This window comes from Kickxella alabastrina (assembly GCF_025024165.1).
Source record: "Kickxella alabastrina strain RSA 675 chromosome Unknown BX661scaffold_1, whole genome shotgun sequence".
Lineage (NCBI taxonomy): Eukaryota > Fungi > Kickxellomycota > Kickxellomycetes > Kickxellales > Kickxellaceae > Kickxella > Kickxella alabastrina.
Genome location: NW_026251472.1, coordinates 1,453,445 through 1,472,548, shown reverse-complemented (window position 1 = coordinate 1,472,548; position 19,104 = coordinate 1,453,445). Strand labels below are relative to the sequence as shown.

At 51.8% G+C, this 19,104-nt stretch overlaps 5 protein-coding genes across 5 annotated transcripts; 4 read left to right on the top strand and 1 right to left on the bottom strand.

The window, feature by feature from the left end:
* The first annotated feature begins 92 nt into the window (after positions 1-92).
* On the top strand, positions 93-821 carry BX661DRAFT_175896 (uncharacterized protein). Its single transcript, XM_051534204.1, has one exon. It carries the CDS (start codon positions 579-581, stop codon positions 765-767), a length of 189 nt encoding a protein of 62 aa, XP_051395376.1. The 5' UTR covers positions 93-578; the 3' UTR covers positions 768-821.
* A 2,000-nt stretch (positions 822-2,821) lies between these two features.
* On the top strand, positions 2,822-11,116 carry BX661DRAFT_175893 (uncharacterized protein). The gene has a single exon (XM_051534203.1). It carries the CDS (start codon positions 2,943-2,945, stop codon positions 10,809-10,811), a length of 7,869 nt encoding a protein of 2,622 aa, XP_051395375.1. The 5' UTR covers positions 2,822-2,942; the 3' UTR covers positions 10,812-11,116.
* Positions 11,117-12,407: 1,291 nt separating this feature from the next.
* On the bottom strand, positions 12,408-12,866 carry BX661DRAFT_168168 (uncharacterized protein; the record flags this gene model as incomplete). Its single annotated transcript, XM_051533401.1, has 1 exon — positions 12,408-12,866. The coding sequence occupies one exon, from the start codon at positions 12,864-12,866 to the stop codon at positions 12,408-12,410; it is 459 nt and encodes a 152-aa protein (XP_051395374.1).
* A 359-nt stretch (positions 12,867-13,225) lies between these two features.
* On the top strand, positions 13,226-14,566 carry BX661DRAFT_159350 (uncharacterized protein). Its single transcript, XM_051533294.1, has 2 exons — positions 13,226-13,425; positions 13,540-14,566. The coding sequence occupies exons 1-2, from the start codon at positions 13,377-13,379 to the stop codon at positions 14,427-14,429; spliced, it is 939 nt and encodes a 312-aa protein (XP_051395373.1). The 5' UTR covers positions 13,226-13,376; the 3' UTR covers positions 14,430-14,566.
* Positions 14,567-17,289: 2,723 nt separating this feature from the next.
* Positions 17,290-19,029, top strand: BX661DRAFT_175888 (peroxisomal-coenzyme A synthetase). The gene has a single exon (XM_051534202.1). The coding sequence runs from the start codon at positions 17,428-17,430 to the stop codon at positions 18,994-18,996; it is 1,569 nt and encodes a 522-aa protein (XP_051395372.1). The 5' UTR covers positions 17,290-17,427; the 3' UTR covers positions 18,997-19,029.
* Positions 19,030-19,104: the final 75 nt, after the last annotated feature.

Here is a 19,104-nt window from a genome sequence, read left to right as displayed (position 1 = left end):
GACGATTTTTGCGTTGGTGCGCCAACAGTGACATGTTTAAGAAAGAAAAAAATAGTAATAGTCAACTGACCCATCACCATCATCGCCTCTGCTTTTTTTTCAAGCACGGATGTTTCGAAAGAAGCCACCCGGACACTTCTTTGATGCCTGTTTTTTGTCTGATGATTAAAGAGCTGTGATGTTGTGCAGAGCGACATTCACGCTTTATTGGCAAAATAGAATACGGCTGCTTTCAATTGCCTTGTTTTTGAATCCATATATCGGATGTTCATCATGTCATTGTATTATCCTTCTTTTTTATCTATCGAACCGGCAGTTCTTAGCCATGCTTGCCGAAATGGCCTTGTATTCTTGATATTTTTCCAATAAAAAAGCGTTTTTATCTCCTGCTTCATTTCATACTTTAACGACATTTATATCATTCCACTGCATATTATCACACTTTTAATTTTAAAATTTTCACACACACACACACACGCACATACACATTGTCCATTTGCACGTAATTTATACCGAAACTGGATAGCCTAACAAACGCTCTGGCTCGGCCAAACCCCTCCAAGGAAGCACCAGCAGTAATGAAGCCAACGCCCAAAGCAGAGGAGCAGCACACACACAGGATAAAATGCCCCGAATGCGTGTGCTATTTTGAAGGCGCGGACGGCTTGGCAGCGCACGCCAACGTATGGCACTACAAGCCGCCTGGAAAGGCTGCGGTCAGACGAGCGCACGCGGAAAAACAAGTGTTTCGCCGGTTCGCATATTGACCACGCAGTATTGGAGTTTATTTTAGCCCTCTTGCCTTTTTTGTTAAAACAAACAAACAAACAAACAAACAAGACAGTTACAAAACATTTTTGGGACCATCGGTCGTTTGTAAGAAAAACTGTACGCCGAATATTGTCGCACAAAGAAATGTTCTGGAAAATTTTTGACTGGCCGTAATTTTGGAGCCGAATAAATGCTAGGATTTGCGCATGAAAAGCACGCGGATAGGTGGGAGTGAGCGGGTTGGATGAGGTGCGAAAAGAAGGTTGAGAAAACCCCTCTTTCTTATATTTGTGAATGCGGGCGGTATGGCCGCCCCCCTGTGGGGAATGCAAATGCGCAATTTTCCATCATCACGCACGCGCACGCGCACAGCCCAACCTTGTTTTTCCTCTTTGAACTCGCACTCTATCTTCCTTTTTACTTGACTTCAATTCAGTCTTTATTTTTTGTATTTATTGTTTCTTTCACTTACGCCCTTACTCAAAAAAAGGTTTTCAGGAATACAGAAAAACAACAACATAGAACTTTGCTAGTTTGAGCTGATATATTGGACTAGCAAAAGAAAACCCCGCCTAAAACGAGTTGCTTTTTGAGAGCGGTCTGGACAACCACACATTTCTCTAAAATTAGCAAAATAAAAGCTCTTTTTCTAATTTCTACTTTCTACTTTTACTCTTCCTACATTACACCTGTTAATTATTTTTCTTTCCTTTAATCCCAAAAATTCTTCACTTCTTCAACTCTAGCTGCTTCCTCCCACCTTCTCTATTACATATATATACCCCATACACGCTTTCTTTTTATCACTCTTTCTTTAAATTCATTGGCCTCTTATTAACTGAATTCGCTTATTAATTCATTCACATACACGCTACATACAACATACGCAAGCAGGTGGGGCGACAGAGAGGGTTACCAGCATTAACAGGAGAAAAGGACTAAAATAAACGCAATAAGGAAAAAAGGAGAAAAACACAGGGAAAACAAGTTCGCTGTAGCTCTCGGTCCATATTTTTTCTTCTACATTTTACCCACACTACTTGTCCATCACCATCCCCCTTTTGTTGCTGTTGTAACAAGAGGAAGAAATAAAAGGACACGTTTACTGCATAACCATGTCGGGCGACAACCACAAAAAATCCACCGGGCTCAAGGGTACGTAATAGACAAACAATGATTGTCAACTCTTTCGTTTACCGTCCCCTATTTATTCCCAGAGACAAAACTAGAAAAACGCACGCACAAACACAACATTATCTAATTAGTTTATACTCTTCTTTACAAACACTATTCTTTTTTGTTAGGAAAACTGCGGGCGTTTTCCAGTACATCCCACTTGAGAGACCTGGTCCGGACGCACGCGACAACAGGACATACGCTAGAGACAACAAGATCGACGTCGCCGCCACCACCGCTACCTCCACTCGACAGGGTCTCTTCGCACAGCTCAAAACAAGGTAAGAACCAATCGGAATTTCACTGTATTGCTAAGCTCCGTGTTAGCCCGTGCTTTCTTATTTATCCTGGTGGGATTGAAGTGTGCACTTTACATTATATTATTTGCCCCGTCTCCCCCACGCTTGCATCCAGTTGTGGCTTTGTCACCCGCTCCACTCCCCTCCTATTATATGTTCAGATCCGAGACAAAGAGATTGGGAGGGGAAAGCCTGTAAAACGGGGAGTAGATAAAGTGAAGTATAGCCATGGAACTAATAAGCAGAAGAGGGGGGTTTAAAAAATGTGGGAGGAGGGACAAATGTGGGCATGAACTGGTTGTGCATGTAAATTAAACAATTCGGAAACGACTAAAACAAAAACACTAATCCAAAAAACCCAAAAAAATCAAAGTAGGCAGCGACAGCCAATTCGTTATCAGAAGGCCGCTGAACAAAAGCTCATCAAAGGGAACGTTGTCCGGGGAGCGCAACGACTACTCGTACTTGCTCCGCGAGCGTCATTCAGCAGATATGGATACAACAACAGATGCCACGGCGGCATTCACGGGACAGCCACAGGCCGGGCAGCCTTACTCGTTCAATGACCAATCGGGATCAGCATCAGCATCAGCATCAGCATCAGCATCAGCATCAGCAGCAGCAGCAGCAGCAACCGCAGATACACGCACGCATGATGCATACTCTTCGCAACAACAACAGCAGCAGCAGAGATCTATGTCCATGCGTCAAAGCCACGGCAGCATCAGTACGGATCCGGCCTTGGCGGGAGTGCCCCTGAAGCAGTCACCCTCGTACCAGATCGCGTCGTCGCTGCTCAAGCGCACTGGGTCAACAGCCCCCGCCCCTACGCGCAGGGACAGCCAAGAGCAGGTTCCCTCTGGGCTGGACCACAGGCCAACAAGCAGCTCAGTGTCGTCAACGGCGTCCAAGTGGTTCAGGCGCGGGAAGAGCCGCCAGCACAGCAAGGACAAGCTTCCACCAGCCAGCAACTACCATTTGGACATGAACTTTAACGATTTGGGCAACTTTGTCGACTTGGCCAAGGTGCGCCGCCCGTCGATCACGTCGTCAATGGGTACGGCCGAGTCAGCGTCGCTGAGCGCAGGCCACGGCACGGGTGACAGCGGCAGGGAGGATAACGCGGGCGGTAGCACGCAGTTTGCGTCATCGGACGCTGTCCCATTGTATGCTGCTGAGCGGCGGCGGCAACAGCAGCAGCAGCAAGGGTCGGTGTCTGGCAACCGGCCACACCGCAGATCTGCTGGGTCTGGCACCAGCCCCATGTTGAAGGAGGCGATAGTCGCGGGTAACCGCTCGGTGGCATCCAGCCTCCAGGGCGGTATCGCGCGCATGTCCAGCATGGGGTCGATGGTGAACACGGACACGTCGACGTCTCAAAAGTCCGAGTCAGTGCCATGCTTTGGCGAGTACTCATGGCAGCACCGCGACTCATCGATCAAGTCGCGGCGGCCGACGGCAGCGCTGGGCGAGGACGAGGCGGAGAGCGAGTACGAGTACGCAGGGTCGATTAATGACCACGGATCGGTGCGGTCCGTGGCAAACTTCGAGGACAAGCAGCAGCCGTATATGCAGTTCACAGACCCGTGGGTGGCCGACCGCAATCAGCGACAGACCATACACACGGGGAACTCGGACATTATGCTGTCGTCCCCGGTTGACCGCCGCAACCAGTCGCTGAATAACCTGCGCGGGCCTGGGCGGCCTCAGGCCGAGCACGCCGAGCATGCGAGCGGAGGCGGCGGCGGTGCGCTCAGGGCCGAGTACACGCCGCGCAAGTCGGAGCCGTGGGCGCCACCCGAGTCGTGGGCCGTGCTACCGACGGCGCAGGAGGGCGTCGACGAGGCCGGCGCGGCAGCCGGGCTGTCCAACGACCCAGTGCCCGACGGCGACGGCGCGTCCAGCGACAGCGACGTATCGGACGATGGAAGCATGTACTCGCTGCGCATCTACAAGGAGGACTCGACGTTCGGCACATTCCACTGCCGGCTATCGACGACGACGGCCGAGTTCATGAGCATGGCGGCCAAGAAGTTCTTCATCCCTGACATTACGCGCTACTGCTTGTACATGCAGAAGGCCAATGGGCTGGACCGCACCCTGGGCCCGACCGAGCGGCCGGCCAACATTCTCAAGAAGTACCTGGAGCAGATGGGGTACCGGCCCGAGGACAACATCACGCTGCAGGGCCGCGAGGACAACAGCTACCTGTGCAAGTTTTCGCTGTCCAAGGCAGCCATCCCGCGCGTGTCGCCGCATATCGAGGTTGAAGTCAGCTCGTTCCAGTACATCGACCTGCGCGCGCGCAAGCTGCAGACCGTGCCAGTCTTCCTGTACGCGCACGCCAGCAAGATCGTGTCGCTCAACATGTCCAAAAACCCCGGGCTCAACTTCCCAGCCGACTTTGTCCAGCTATGCAGCAGCCTGCGCGAACTGCGACTCGCCACCTGCCAGTTCTCGCGGTTCCCCAACAGCATCCAGTTCTCGCCGGGGCTGGCGTTCCTGGACCTGTCGGGCAACGACATGCGCCGCATGCAGCGCGCGCCGCTGGACCGGCTCACGCATCTGACGACGCTGATGCTGCGCAACAACCGGCTCGTCGAGCTGCCCGAGTCGCTAGCGCACCTGCGCGCGCTGCGCGTGCTGAACGTGTCCAACAATAACCTGGCGGCGTTCCCGCTGGTGGTGACGCGGCTGGCAGCGCTCGAGGACCTGGACGTGTCGCTCAACCGCATTCCCAGCATCCCCGACGCCATTGCGGCGCTGGCCAAGCTCGCGCGGCTCAACGTTATGGGCAACGCGTTGAGTGGCACGCTGCCCGACGGGCTGGGGCGCCTGGCCAAGCTCGAGGAGCTGGACGTGCGCCAGAACAAGCTCCAGGATTTGGGCATCACGTCGGAACTTGTCGGCCTGCGGCTGCTGTTCACCGAAAGCAACATGGTGACGCGCGCGCACATGGACCTCACGTGCGCCGTGGCTGTCAGCCTGCGTGCGAACAAGCTGACGCAGTTCTACCTGACCAACCTGGCGCACACGCTGGTCAACCTGGATCTGTCGCTGAACCAGCTGACGGAGCTGCCGTCGGACACGTTCATGCACCTGCCGATGCTCGAGCATCTGGTGCTGGACAGCAACCACATTGTCAGCATCCCGTCGTCGGTCGGGAACCTGAGCAATCTGGTGCATCTGAGCTGCGCCAACAACGTGCTGTCGCTGATCCCCATCGAGCTGACACGTCTGGAGAAGCTGACGACGCTGGACCTGCACAACAACAACCTCAAAATGCTGCCGCCGGAGATCTGGCTGATGCCCAAGCTCTCGTCGCTTAACCTGTCGTCCAACCTGCTCGAGCAGTTCCCGCACCCGAGCATGCTAGAGAACCTGCGCCGCCAGCAGGGCGCGTCCAGCAGCGTGCGTGCTGTGGCCGCGGCCGCCGCAGCCGCCGTCGCCGCTGCACAGCGCAACGGCACGAAGGCGCCGATGGGCAACCGCGTGGCGCAGAGCATCCAGATGTCGTCGATCTCGCTGCCCAGCACGCGTCAGACTAGCCCAATGGCGCGCGCGGCGTCCGAGACCGGCGCCGACTTGGTGAGCCACAACGGCGACTCGCTGACGGTAACGCCACCCGAGCGCATGCGCAACCGGTCGACCGACGCCGGCCGCGTGCAGCCTCCGCCACCGGTCAAGCGGTATACCGTATCGGATCCGCCGCCACTGTCGCTGTCGCTGCGCGAGCTGCGCATGGGCGACAACAACATGGATGACGAGGTGTTCACGCTGATGGCGTTTCTGCCCGAACTGCGCGTGCTCAACCTGTCGTACAACGAGCTCTACGACCTGCCGCCGTCGGCCATGGCGCACATGCGCAAGCTCAACGAGCTGTACCTGTCGGGCACGCAGCTCAGTACGATCCCTGAGGAGGAGCCCAATGCAGCGTTCTGGCGTAGCCTGCGCCTGCTCAACATCAACGGCAATAAGCTACAGACGCTGCCATCGTGGCTGGCCAAGATCCATGGGCTCTCTGTGCTCGACGTGGGCAGCAATGTGCTCAAGTACAACATCACCAACTGGCCGTACGACTGGAACTGGAACTGGAACACAGGGCTCAAATACCTGAACTTCTCGTACAACGAGCGCTTCGAGATCAAGGGCGCGCACCTGCACACTAAGGTGTTTCATGACCATGCCAAGCTGGTCGGTGGCAACAGCGGAACGTCGCCCAACGGTGGGCCCGCGCGTGACCTGTTCAACTTTATTGCCAAGGACCCGCCCAAGTCCGACTGCGTCTCGGACTTTTACCAGCTCAATGACCTGCGCATCCTGGGACTCCTGCAGCTCACTATCATGGTTCCGCTGCCCGACGAGACGCCCAACCGCCGCATCCGCACGACCGATCCGATCAAGCGAGTGAAGTACGGGATTGCTGATACGCTGGGCCACGAGGACCGCGTGTCCTCGTGGGACCTGGCATCGTCACGCTTCCGCATGACCGACGACGAGTGTCTTTTCGGCCTATTCCACGCGCGCGAAAGCACCACAGCGAGCTCGGCCATCAGCAAGTACCTGTGCGATAACTTCCTGTACCTGTTCCGCGAGGAGCTCGAAAAAATCACCGATCAGATCCAGAGCGAAGAGGCCGAGTCCAGACGCAGTGGTGCCGATCAGCACCACGTGTCGTCGGCCGCCGATTCCAGCGGCGGTGGCAAGAAGGCGGTTAATTTTGCTGAGACACTGCCGTCGTCGTCCAGCGCGCCTGAGGACAATGGCAACCGCGCGACGAGGCTCAGCGACGAGCAAGTGCAGGCTGCGCTGCGCCGCACGTTCCTGACGCTCAACAAGGACCTGGGCACACACAATCGGCAGCTTGTTGCGGCCGCGGCGGCCGCCGAGGTGTACACCGCCCGTACGGCACGGATGTCGTCGCCACCGGTTCCCGACGAGCCGACTCTCAGCAGCCAGCATCATCAGCACCAGCATCAGCAAACGGCAGTGGCAGCGAGTCAGGCGCACCGCCTAACGTCGGCCGAACTCAACATGCCCAGGCGCAGCTCCTTCGACCCCAAGGGCGCCGACAGCGCGGCCAGCGACAACCAGTGCGGCTCGACAGCCATAGTGGCGTACATCCACGGGCGCACACTGCACGTGGCCAACGTCGGCGACGCACTGGGCGTGGTTAGCCGGCGCGGCACGCCATTTATGCTGTCGAAGCGACACGACCCGTATGACGTCAGCGAGATCGTGCGCATTCGGTCGATCGGCGGGTACATCACGCAGCAGGGCAAGGTGCAGGGCCAGACGGATATCACACGCGCCTTCGGCTACTTCCACCTGCTGCCGTACGTCAACGCCGACCCGACAATCATGAGCATGGAGCTGACCGAGGCCGACGAGTTCCTGATCATGGCCAACCGCCCCGTGTGGGACGTTATCACGCCGCAGATTGCCGTTGACATCGCGCGCAAGCACCGCCGCGACCCGCGATTGGCGGCCGCGCGCGTGCGCGACCATGTCATCGCCTACGGCGTGACCAAGAGTATTATGGTCATGGTCATTGGCTTTGGGCCGATGTTCACCAAGAACACTGGCCGGCCTATGCGCGGCTTCAGCGTTCGCGACAGCATTTACCCGGGCGTCCCCGACAACCGCGCAAAGTACGCGATTTCGCGCCGCATGTCGCGCAGCCCCTCTTCGGCCATGGCGTCCGGCTTTGCGTCGCGCACCAGCGTCTCGCACCCGCTAAGTTCAGCCGACGGCCGCGGCTTCCCTAGCATGCACCCGATCCCCGGCGCGCACCAGACGAATCCGATCACGCTGCCGCAGAGCGCCGCCTACGATTTTTCGGACGACTTTGATGAGTTTTCGGCCGTGTCCTCGTCGCGCACGCGGCGCCAGCGCGACCGCGATGTCAACGCGCGGCCCGGCGACTCGACTCTGGCGCGGCTCGAGCGCGAGGTGCCACCGCCGGTCGGCGAGGTTGTCCTGGTGTTTACGGATGTGAAGAACTCGACCATCCAGTGGGAGACCAACCAGGTGGCGATGCGCAGCGCGATCAAGGTACACAACAGCATTATGCGCCGATTGCTCCGGTCCATTGGCGGCTACGAGGTCAAGACCGAGGGCGACGCCTTTATGGTCAGCTTCCCAACTGTCGCCAGCGCCCTGCACTGGTGCCTGGCCGTGCAGATGACCTTTCTCACCGCTGACTGGCCGCAGGAAACGCTGGACTCACCACACGGGTGCCCGATATACTGGCCGCCCGACGATAATGCTGGCGCCGACGGTGGCAAGGGCGGTCGCTCCAGCGGCACGCACGCTGAGAGCGGGGGCAAGCATCTGATCTACCGCGGACTGCGCGTGCGCATGGGCATGCACCTGGGCAGCCCAGTTTCGGAGGAGGACCCGATCACCCGGCGCATGGACTACTTTGGCCCCATGGTCAATCGCGCATCCCGCATCAGCGGCGCGGCCGATGGCGGCCAGGTGTATGTGTCGCAGGATGTCATGGACGAGGTGTACGCTATCCTGGGCATATTCGAGACCGCCGACCATAATGGCATCACAGATATGAGCCAGATCATTGACGAGCCGTCTTTGGCCCGCGACGTCCAGGCCCTGAAGAACCTCGGCCTGTGCGCTATCCAAGTTGGAGAGATCAAGCTCAAGGGTCTCGAGTCACCCGAGTTTGTGTCCATGGTTTACCCCGCCCAGCTCCGTGGTCGCATCGACATGCAGATCCAGGAGGAGGAGGAGGAGCAGCAGAAGCAGAAGCAGATCCTGCTCGAGCAGCAGCAGCAGAAGCAGCAGCAGCGGAAGAAGAAGCTGCAGCACCAGCAAGGGATATCGCAGCGCGAGGCATCATCGGCCAGTTTCAAGCTAGCCAACAGCAATGGCTCTAGCAAGCATCTGGCCTCGTATGCCAACCTGCCCCACTCGTTATCTGCGAGCCAGCTCCAGCGCCCGTCTATCGATGATGGTTCCCTGCTTGAGTACTCCGAGTCCGCGTACAGCCCCTATACGGTCTCGACGCGGTCATCGCCCCGCGGATCGTTCAGTCGGCCGACGCCCACGCAGGCGCACCAACGCAATATGCGCGAGCTCTCGATGGAGCTGGCGGCAGTGACCAGCAGCACCGAGGCCCGCAGTCGGTTGCGGCAGATCGGCGACATGCCCCTGTGGTCGGCACCCATCACTCGACGCTCCGTATCTCTTCTGCAGAACAAGGTTCTCGGACCCGAGATCCTCGAGTGCGTCGGCGAGGACGCTAGCGGCGGCAATAGCAGCAGCCTGGACGAAGACAGCTACCACTTGGTGCCCGAGATTGAGATTGAGGACGGCGATGTGGCTGGGCGCAAGTTCAGCGACCGCAGCAGTGTTGCGAGACTCGGCCTGGGATCTGTTTTTTCTTTGAGCCCGCGTCCGTCAGTGTTCATGCCCCCGTACTACGCGTACTTGCATGGATCAGCTGGCTCGTCGCCCATGTGGAGCCGTCAAGGGTCTGTCTCGTACTTTGGCAACCAGCCGATGCCCCCCGCTTATGCGTGGCAAAACGCAACGGCGCCGGGAATTCGCCAGCTGTCGCGTAGCAGCGTCGACATGTCTCTGGCCGCCCGTGCCGCTGCTGCAACTAACAGCAGGATGAATTCCGTGGACATGCGCGCAATCGACCTTGTCCAACTCGAGCTGCTCTACCGGCTCATCTACCGGCTACAGATCCTGGCCGTCGAACCGGACACTGAAATGGTCCTGCCGTCCTTCGAGTACTTTGTCGTGCATAGGGTCGATGACCTGGCTTCCTACCGAATTCACCGCGCGTCCACAGTCTCAGTTGCCAGCCTGCCGCATCATCAGCCGATTGCGTCCAAATACAAGCGCCAGTACCACGCTGACCAGCAGCCCAGCATCTCGTCTATCGAGGAGATACCGGAGGACCATGTTTCAGGCGAAAGCAGGGATGGCTATTTCGGTGACACGTCGCAGCAGCCCACGTCCTCGGAAGTGACTGGGTCATCGACGGCGATTGAGCCAAGCAGCGCGCAGCCGAGATCAGCATCGCCGACGCTGATACAGCATGCGGCTGCGCACACGCCGCTGTCGCACAGACACACACAGTCAGCGTTGGCCGCTGTCACCCCATCGCAGTTGGAGGATTCGTCGGAGAAGGCCACCCATGCTGCGCAGCAGCTCCCCTTAGCGCTCAATGAGCCGCCTGTTCCGCTTTATTTGGCCGAGGATATGTCGCACCAGCATCTGGTCGCTATATTGGCCATGTTGGTTCGTCAGATCGAATGCGCGGTCGATTCCCTGGAAACGCGGCTAGTTGGGAAATCAAGGCCTGCGGGTGCGGGTGTGGGTGCGAAGTTTGGGCTGGAGGCGCGTAATGATAGCAAGATGGATGAGGATATTGTGGGTAATCGTGCGTTAAGCCTTGCGCTTGAGCAGGTTGCTAATGCTAGTACTTGGAAACGCGGAGGACTGGATAGTGTTGGGTTTGAGTGGACGCCCGAGCACATTCTTTGTGCGTTAGAGGCGTATGCCAATAAGCTTGAGCAGATGGACTCGCTTTGAACGGAAAATAATAATATTCTATTAAACATTTATGCCACGCTTTTATGTCGTTTTATTTTTACATTTACATTTATTTGTTTGTTTGTAAGTGTAAGTGTAAGGAATAAAATAAACAATATCGGAATAAGAGCATACGATTAGACATTGCGCCTGCGCGCTGCAAATTTAAGTCATGTAACAGAGAACAGTAGCTTTTGTTTTGTATTTTTGTTTTTGAGGACACATGGCATACCAGGGAGCACTCTGAGCTGGTAATCATTTTACGTTTATATTTCAGAAAATGATAAGTACGATTTAGAACAGTGGACAATATCATGCAAAGTAAAAAAATACACATGAACCCGGGCAATGTTAACAATGAAAAAAGAAGAAAAAATACATGGGCACTGATTGTGCCCCCAAGATATTGTTACCTTGTTAATATTGGTGCACAAAAGCTTTAAGAGAAATAATAAAAATATGCCTATTTTACCAGCTTTGCAAACAACTATTATAAACACATATCCACAATAAATAAATATTTGAAATAATAATTATACCACATTATGTATTGTTATAAATCGCACTTATGTATTAGTGTATTATCACTTTTATTTTATTTTATTATTATTGGCAATGCAACTTTTTCAAGTTGCTTTGTTAACCCCCTTATGAGGATTATAAAGCTTATTATTGGCAGTGCAGCATTTTGTTTATTTTTTATTTATCGCGACCAGTATCTGCGCGATCAATGCACTTTGCATGCAGCTTTGTCTGTCAACACTTTATTATACATGACCCCCGTGTTCTTTTGACATCCAGATTATTTTTTTTAAAAAAAAAAGTATTATCAAACAAATAAACAAACAAGCACATCTTGGCTTTTACTTTGTTCTCTCCCAGGTATTGGGCATTTGATATGCTGCAAATTTGCTCACTGCATACGCCCGCATCCATCCCCTGACTATTGGCTGAATTTCGTCTATGCCTATTTTTGTGATCTTAAAATTATTGAAATAAAAAGTATAAATACTCTTGCTCCACGCTTGCTAGCAGACCAATTTCATAGTCAGCATCATCCTTTTTTATATCTATATCGTTTACTATTAGCTGCTAGTCGAACCGAGCGCGTCAATTCATTTAATTTCTATATTTTTAACACCAACTTTCAAAATCTGAATGAAAAAAAAGTAAAATGCACAGATTTTTCGTCTCCGATCTTGTCCTGCGCGACTACGACTACGTATGTCACGAATGCTCAACTGAGTTTGACAATTATTCCATTTATTTGGATCACAGCGGCTATCATTCTGAAGACTGAAATACAATCGATTTTAAGAAAAGTAATCATTATCTGTTGCACCCAAAAATATGTTTCTGCGAGGTTCACTGTAATACACCGGAGATGACGCTGTTGTAACTCGAAACGCCCCCGCGCAGCTATTGCCGATAAATTAAATAATTTGATGGCCTGCAAATCTGTCCATATTCATTCATTCCGTTTTTTCCTCATATGTTTCCTATATTTTTTTGATATTTAATAAATACATATTTTCAACTCGAGCTATAAAATTTCTTTATATTTCTTTATATTCACTATAAACAAGTTTCACTCGCCTAAATGCTAGTTTTCTGGCCAGCCGCCTCCAACACAGCCCTCCAGTCGTGCGGCGTGTTAGACTTGCCTTCCCAAAAGTCCTTGCTCTTCGCCCGCTCCATATCAATGGTCTTCAAAATAGTATTGTGGTTCTTCGTCAGATCCACCTCGCCGCTCAAATACTTATTCATCAACGGATCGGCGAGCTGCACCATCCAGGCGATCTTATCTGTGGCAGTGATGCGGCTTTCCGGGTCCAGGCGCAGCTTTGCCAGAGCATCTGGATCCCGCTCGGGTTTAACTGCAACCTGCTTAAACTCCTTCAAGTTCCTCAAGTAAATGCGCTTAAATTTGTGCCGGGACACACCTTGGAACTCACTAGGAAAGGTTTTTAGCACCGAAGTGAACAGCTGGTTAATGGTCTTTGGGCCTTCACGCGCCAGCAGGGATTTGATTAGGGTGCTGCGAGATGCTTCCATGATTTTATAATTGCTGAAATGTTATTTGTTTGCTGTTATTGGTTCAAAGTGGCAGTTAAAAGCGAGTATACAGTAAAGAGAAAAATAATTGGGACAAAAACAATAATATAGCAAGTTGAATTGGTCACCAAAAAATGAAGAGAAAAAAGGTTTTCTCTATGGTTTTGAGATATCAAAGCCAGCGGCAGTTTTGTAAGTTTTTACTGTTCACTAAAAAAATATAACTGACGCGATCAGAAAATCAATTAAAATCAGCAAGCGTTTTGGCGATAAGCAGGCGAGATCACTCGGCAAAAAAATTACAATATTTAAAGCTGGGTCAAATTCAAATTAGCCCAAATTTCAAATTGCAGAAAACAAAAAAGGCCCATCATTTTTATATCTTTCTTACCCTTTTTGTTTTCTGGCTGTTCAATCTTGGCTTTTTTACTTTTCTACATTTTAAATTACTTTTATTTCCTCTATAGACCGCACTGGGGCGGAATAGTTCGACACACACAAACACTAACCATGTCGGGCATTGCTTTGCGGTTCGCTCGGGCGCTCCCTAATTCAGCGGGTAAGCAAGGCGTGCAGAAAAAGCCATATACTACAGTGGCAAATGAGACAAAATACGGTTAATTTCAAGTGATTCTAAACAGCCCGAAACATGAAAAATTTTGACACACAATAGGAATTCGTACTCTGTCAGCAACCAAGGCTGTTGGAAAGGGCGAGCAGCTGTTTAACAACATGATGACGGTTCAGCAGGCGCGCAAAATCCCCGATTTTAGCAAGTTCAACCCGATTTACGACGACATCACGGAAAACAGCTCGGTGATTGAGCTGTGGAAGAAGCAGAAGGCCAAGGAGCTTGGTCCAAGCGCAACAACAGCGACCAACGTGGATGCGCTGGTGCGGTCCGAGCACAACGTGTTTGAGCCCCCAGAAGACTTCCTCGTCAAGTACCCCAAGCGGCCGCCCGGCAAAGGCATGCAGGCAACGATCGAGAGCGACATGTTTTGGTCCGAGGACCTCTTGATTCCGTACGAGCAGTTTAGGAAGCTCTCGAAGAAGACTCTGGTGGTCAAGCGCACGGTCCAGATGACGCGCAAGGGTAAGATCCCGTCGATGTACGCTTTGGTTGTGGTTGGAAACGGTATGGGCTCGGCCGGCTACGGAGAGGGTAAGAGTGCGGAGGCATCCCGGGCGGTCATGATTGCAACCCGGCAAGCGATCAAAAATATGCAGAACTTCCCGCGCTATGATAACCGCACGATCTACCACGATATCGAGCACAAGTTTAAGGCGACGAAGCTCCAGCTATGGGCTAGACGCCCCGGATTCGGGTGCAGGGTTGCGCCGATGATGCATGAGATCTGCGAGTGCATTGGAATGCAGGACTTGGCAGGCAAGATCCACGGCTCGCGGAACCCGATGAATGTTATCAAGGCGTTCTTCGAGGCGCTGACGACGCAGAGAATCCCCAGCGATCTTGCCAAGGCCCGCGGCCTGCGTCTGCTCGATGTGAACCATATCTACTATGGAGGCATCAGGCCGACTTATTTGGGTAACAGGAAGTAAGAGTTTAGTGAGAGAGTTTAAAAATATTGGCTACACACAAAAATACAAAATGTTTGAACATGTTTTCAAATTGGCCCGGCTCGGCTTGTATTGTTTTGTACTGTATTTATAAATTGTTTGGAAAGTTCTAAAGCCGGACCAAAAGTTATCAGAAACTATTAACAACAGTATTGACAATAGCAACAATTGCCGGTGGCTGTCAATGTTTGGGGCGCAGTCTATTATATGCCGGAATATTAATGTTCAGTTTCCACCACATTCCATCTTTTTTCTTTTTCTTTCTTTCTTTTTCCTTCACTTCATTTTTTATTGGCATTTTTGACAATATTTCACTTTGCTTCATTCCTCGTTTTTTGACTATCTCTCTCTTCACTCTTCATCTCCTACTTTTCCAAAGACCAAGAATGACTATTTAAGCACCCGCTAGCAAAACCGACAAACCTGTGGATGGTTCCACTCAGGGCCAGGGCGACAGTGTCAACCAATCAAGCCAGCTAGCCGACAAGATTATAGCTGCTCTTAGGGTCCAGCTTGCCGCAAAGGACGAGCGACTTTCAGTGAAGGACGCTGTAATTGTCGCTATGGCTGCCGAGGCCGATGCCCTCCGAGTGAAAGTTGGCCAGCTTATTTTTAATAAGTTTGTTGAGCGCAGCTCACTTAAACCTCTGTCTCCCGGTCTGCCTTTGCCTGGTGATGTCACTTGCGCCATTGCCTCCCAGGATGTGAAGGCCATGCAGTCAGGGAAGATCATTTCATTATTAACGATAATAATATATCTATCTCTGCGACGACCCAGCCAGATATGGCTTCTGCCTGCGATTCTGCTGATGCGCCCGTAGACAAGCGTTCGCACAAGCCTGTGAAAATTGCATTTGTGGGTTGCGGGAAGATTAAAGAACGCGATGAGCTCCATTTGAGTATTTTAAATATGAATACTCTTGAGCGGCCCAATATTATTGTTGCCCTAGGATGCCCAGACACAAGTGAATATGACGATAGGCACCATTCTTTGAATGCATTTTCGAAATGGCGCTTCCCAGGCTATCCTGTTAACTCGTCAGATAAAGTTGGTATGGCTGGTGGAATGTTCGTTGGGTGGAAGGAATCATCTGTTGGGTTAATAAGCGAGATTGTGTTGGTCACTTCCGACATGGTTCTCATTGATCTGGGCCCCAAAGGCCAAGCGTCTGTACGCTTACAGATTGTTAACAACGCAGCATTCGGTTCCGATAGTATGACTGCGAGCCCACCTAGGATGAACACATTGTACGAATATACACTTCCTCGCATCGTATTTGGCAACGACTTTGGTAGCGATAGGTATCGAGTTGACAAAGGTATGTGCAACTTGGTCAGCGATTTCAAGGTTGGCAAAGTCGGGAGTGCAATCAAGAGTCAGTGCGTTTTGAACATCAGGCCTAACATTACGGTAAAAGAATACCCGGGCATGAAGTTTACTGTCAACGTGTTAAGCATTAGTTCATCTATCCTCTACTTAGCAGAGTGTCTCAAAGGACAGTGCTTGCATTTTGGAAGCTGCACGCAGCTCAACAGACTCGCTGAAAAATCAGTGCTTGTTTGGAAATTAGCTACCGAAAACTACCTCGGCTGCCATCTTAGCTCACAAACCTACGAGTTGAATGAGGATGCTATGAACAAGGCCGAGAATGAGCTGTGTCGTCTATCATGGGCAGCCAGAAATGCTACATATTGCCTTGATAGTTCAATTGAGCTTTTTGCTAAGCCATGGTGGAGCAATGAACTTAACTGTGCAAGGGCAGTGGCTGAGAAGCGTATACAGGCATATTTTAACCAACACAGGGGTCAGTCGGCACATAATAATATTATCTTGCCTTATTATAATGGTGCTAAAAAGCCCAGAAAGAGTATTACAATTTGTACATTCAGGCTGTAATGACGTGGTGGAAAAGTATGTGTCATTAGAATGTGCTCGACAATTATCGATGACCTTTTTAATATAGCTTTCAAGTTTTAATGAATCTATCCCTTTTGAAATTAACTATAATATTTACATTAAGTTAAATAATTGATCCTTTATTTGTTTGCTTAGGTTATTCGGTAACAATGCCAAAATTAAACAAAAATTGTATTCATTGGTAAGTTGTTATTGCAAATCCCGATGTGCGTAACAACATCATATCTTCAAAGAAAAAACTTCAAAACAGCCCTTCTCAATCAACAGCCACAAATAAACAGACAAAAATGTCACGCCTACATGTTAACATCTAAATATTTAAGTAATATCATGGTCATTTATCAAATCAACAAAATTGTATTAGTGGTTTCTACATGGACATTGTTTTATTTGGATGTAGGCTTTGTTTTATGATATTGTTCAAATATCAATTATTGAATTGTGCATATTTAGCAATTTACAATTAGCAAAACATGTTGCCTCGTCTTATTATTTTTAATTTTTTATATTGTATTTTATGTAACATTAATTGCCGCTCGAATGGCCGCTCCATTTTATATGCTCTTTTCAGTATAGCACAATAATAAAAAACTACCCATTAAATTTTCGACTTTCCAAGCGCGCGGTTTATTTATCGCGGCGTTGGTTATGCCAATTTTGGACACAGGTGACCCGATGCAATGACTTGAAACAACGAACAACACGTAGATGGAAATACAGACGAACGGCGATGTCGCAGGGTGAATCCAAAATCGCGCCATTTCATCGATCGATCGATCCTTGACTTGTTTATTAGTACGCGCTGATAATCAGAGGATTGATAATTGGGGAATGAGGATGAGGGTGAGGTTAATCACAAAAATAATGAAGAAATAATTTTGAGCAGAGGCATTGACAATGCGACAAGCGCCTCATACTTGCACTAAACAACACATGCATGAAGGTGCCATCCAACATAATCCATCCAGCCATCCAACCTTATCTGCCCACCACTTGCTGTCCTTTTTTCTCCTCTCTTTGTTTTTATCTTCATATTTTAACTAAATATTAATCACCCTTGCCATGTCTACAGCCGAACACACAATTGCTTCCATCTTCCGTAACATCGACACCAATGGCGCCGACCCAGCTATCCTGACCACGGCATCTTCTAATCCCAAGTCAACCACTCTGGCCTACGCCGACATCAAAGGCCAGAGCGAGCGTTTTCGCCGGCAGGCCAAAACGCTGTTTGGCTCCGACATTCCTACCGGGACTGTGATCTCGTCTCTTCTGCCCAACAGCCTTACATGCCTCCTGGTATTCCTGGCAACCACGCTCCAGCGCCTGGTGGCCGCACCTCTGAATCCGGCTATGAAACAGAGCGAGATTGAGTTTTATCTTGAGGACGCCTCCAGCAAGGTGCTCATTGTGCCTGAGGCCACCAGCGAGGACAACGAGGGCGTCCGTGCTGCGCGCAAGCTGGGCGTTGTCGTGTGGACCGTCGGATGGGAATCCGACGCTGGACTCAGGTTGGCTGTGCTTGGAGAGGGCGAGCCTGTCGAGCCCGTGGCATTTAGAAGCAAGGATGCAGCGGTCGAGCCGCAGCCGGAGGACGTCGCACTGCTTCTGCACACGTCGGGGACCACCGGCCGCCCGAAGGCCGTGCCACTAACCCACGCCAATATTGCACGCTCTATGCTCAATATCGCCAACACCTACAATTTGACCAAGGTCGACAGATCGTTCATCGTGATGCCCTTGTTCCATGTCCACGGGCTCATCGGCGCAACCCTCTCTTCTCTGTTTGCCGGTGGAGCCATCGTCGTGCCGTCGCGCTTCTCTGCGAGCCACTTCTGGTCTGAGTTTATTGAGACAGAGTGCAACTGGTACTCAGCGGTCCCCACGATCCACCAGATTCTGCTTCGTCACGAGATCCCTAGCCCGGTTCCCAAAATCCGCTTCATCCGCTCGTGCTCGTCTGCTCTGGCGCCCACTGTCATGACAGAGCTTGAAGACAAGTTTAACGCGCCGGTGCTTGAGGCCTACGCAATGACAGAGGCGGCGCATCAGATGTGCTCGAACCCGCTGCCCCCGGCACAGCACAAGTCGGGGAGCGTAGGCATCCCGCAGGGCGTCGAGCTGACGATCCTTGATGATGACGGCAACGAGACGCACTTGGGCGAAGTCTGCATCCGCGGGCCCAACGTCACCGCAGGGTACCTGAACAACGTCGAGGCCAACCAAAAGTCATTCACCAAGGGCTCGCATTGGTTCCGCACGGGTGACCAGGGCTTCATCGACCCCGACGGCTACCTCGTGCTGACCGGTCGCATCAAGGAGCTGATCAACCGCGGCGGCGAGAAGATCTCACCCCTCGAGCTTGACGCCATGCTGCTCAAGTGCCCGGGCGTGGGCGAAGCTGTGAGTTTTGCAGTCTCGGACGAGATGTACGGCCAGGAGGTTAATGCCGCTGTGGTGCCCAAGGCTGGCGCCGAGGTGACGGAGGAGCAGGTACGGAAGTTTATGCTCGACAATGTGGCAAAGTTCAAGGTGCCCAAGCGCGTTTTTATTGCCGGCGAGCTGCCGCGCACGGCGACAGGCAAGATCCAGCGCCGTGTGGTGGCAGAGCATTTTGCTGGACCGCAGTGAATTTTTTTTGCTCATTCCTTTTCCGTCTGTTGTATGTTCAAATAATATTATTTTTTACTCGTTGTTCGCCAATTATGTCACTTTTCGGCGATTTGCCTCCAATTGAAC

Coding starts and splice junctions, on each gene's coding strand:
- BX661DRAFT_175893 (XM_051534203.1), top strand. CDS start 2,943: ATGTCCATGCGTCAAAGCCACGGCAGCATCAGTACGGATCCGGCCTTG.
- BX661DRAFT_175888 (XM_051534202.1), top strand. CDS start 17,428: ATGTCTACAGCCGAACACACAATTGCTTCCATCTTCCGTAACATCGAC.
- BX661DRAFT_159350 (XM_051533294.1), top strand. CDS start 13,377: ATGTCGGGCATTGCTTTGCGGTTCGCTCGGGCGCTCCCTAATTCAGCG. Junction 13,426..13,539: donor GGCGCTCCCTAATTCAGCGG/GTAAGCAAGGCG, acceptor GACACACAATAG/GAATTCGTACTCTGTCAGCA.
- BX661DRAFT_175896 (XM_051534204.1), top strand. CDS start 579: ATGAAGCCAACGCCCAAAGCAGAGGAGCAGCACACACACAGGATAAAA.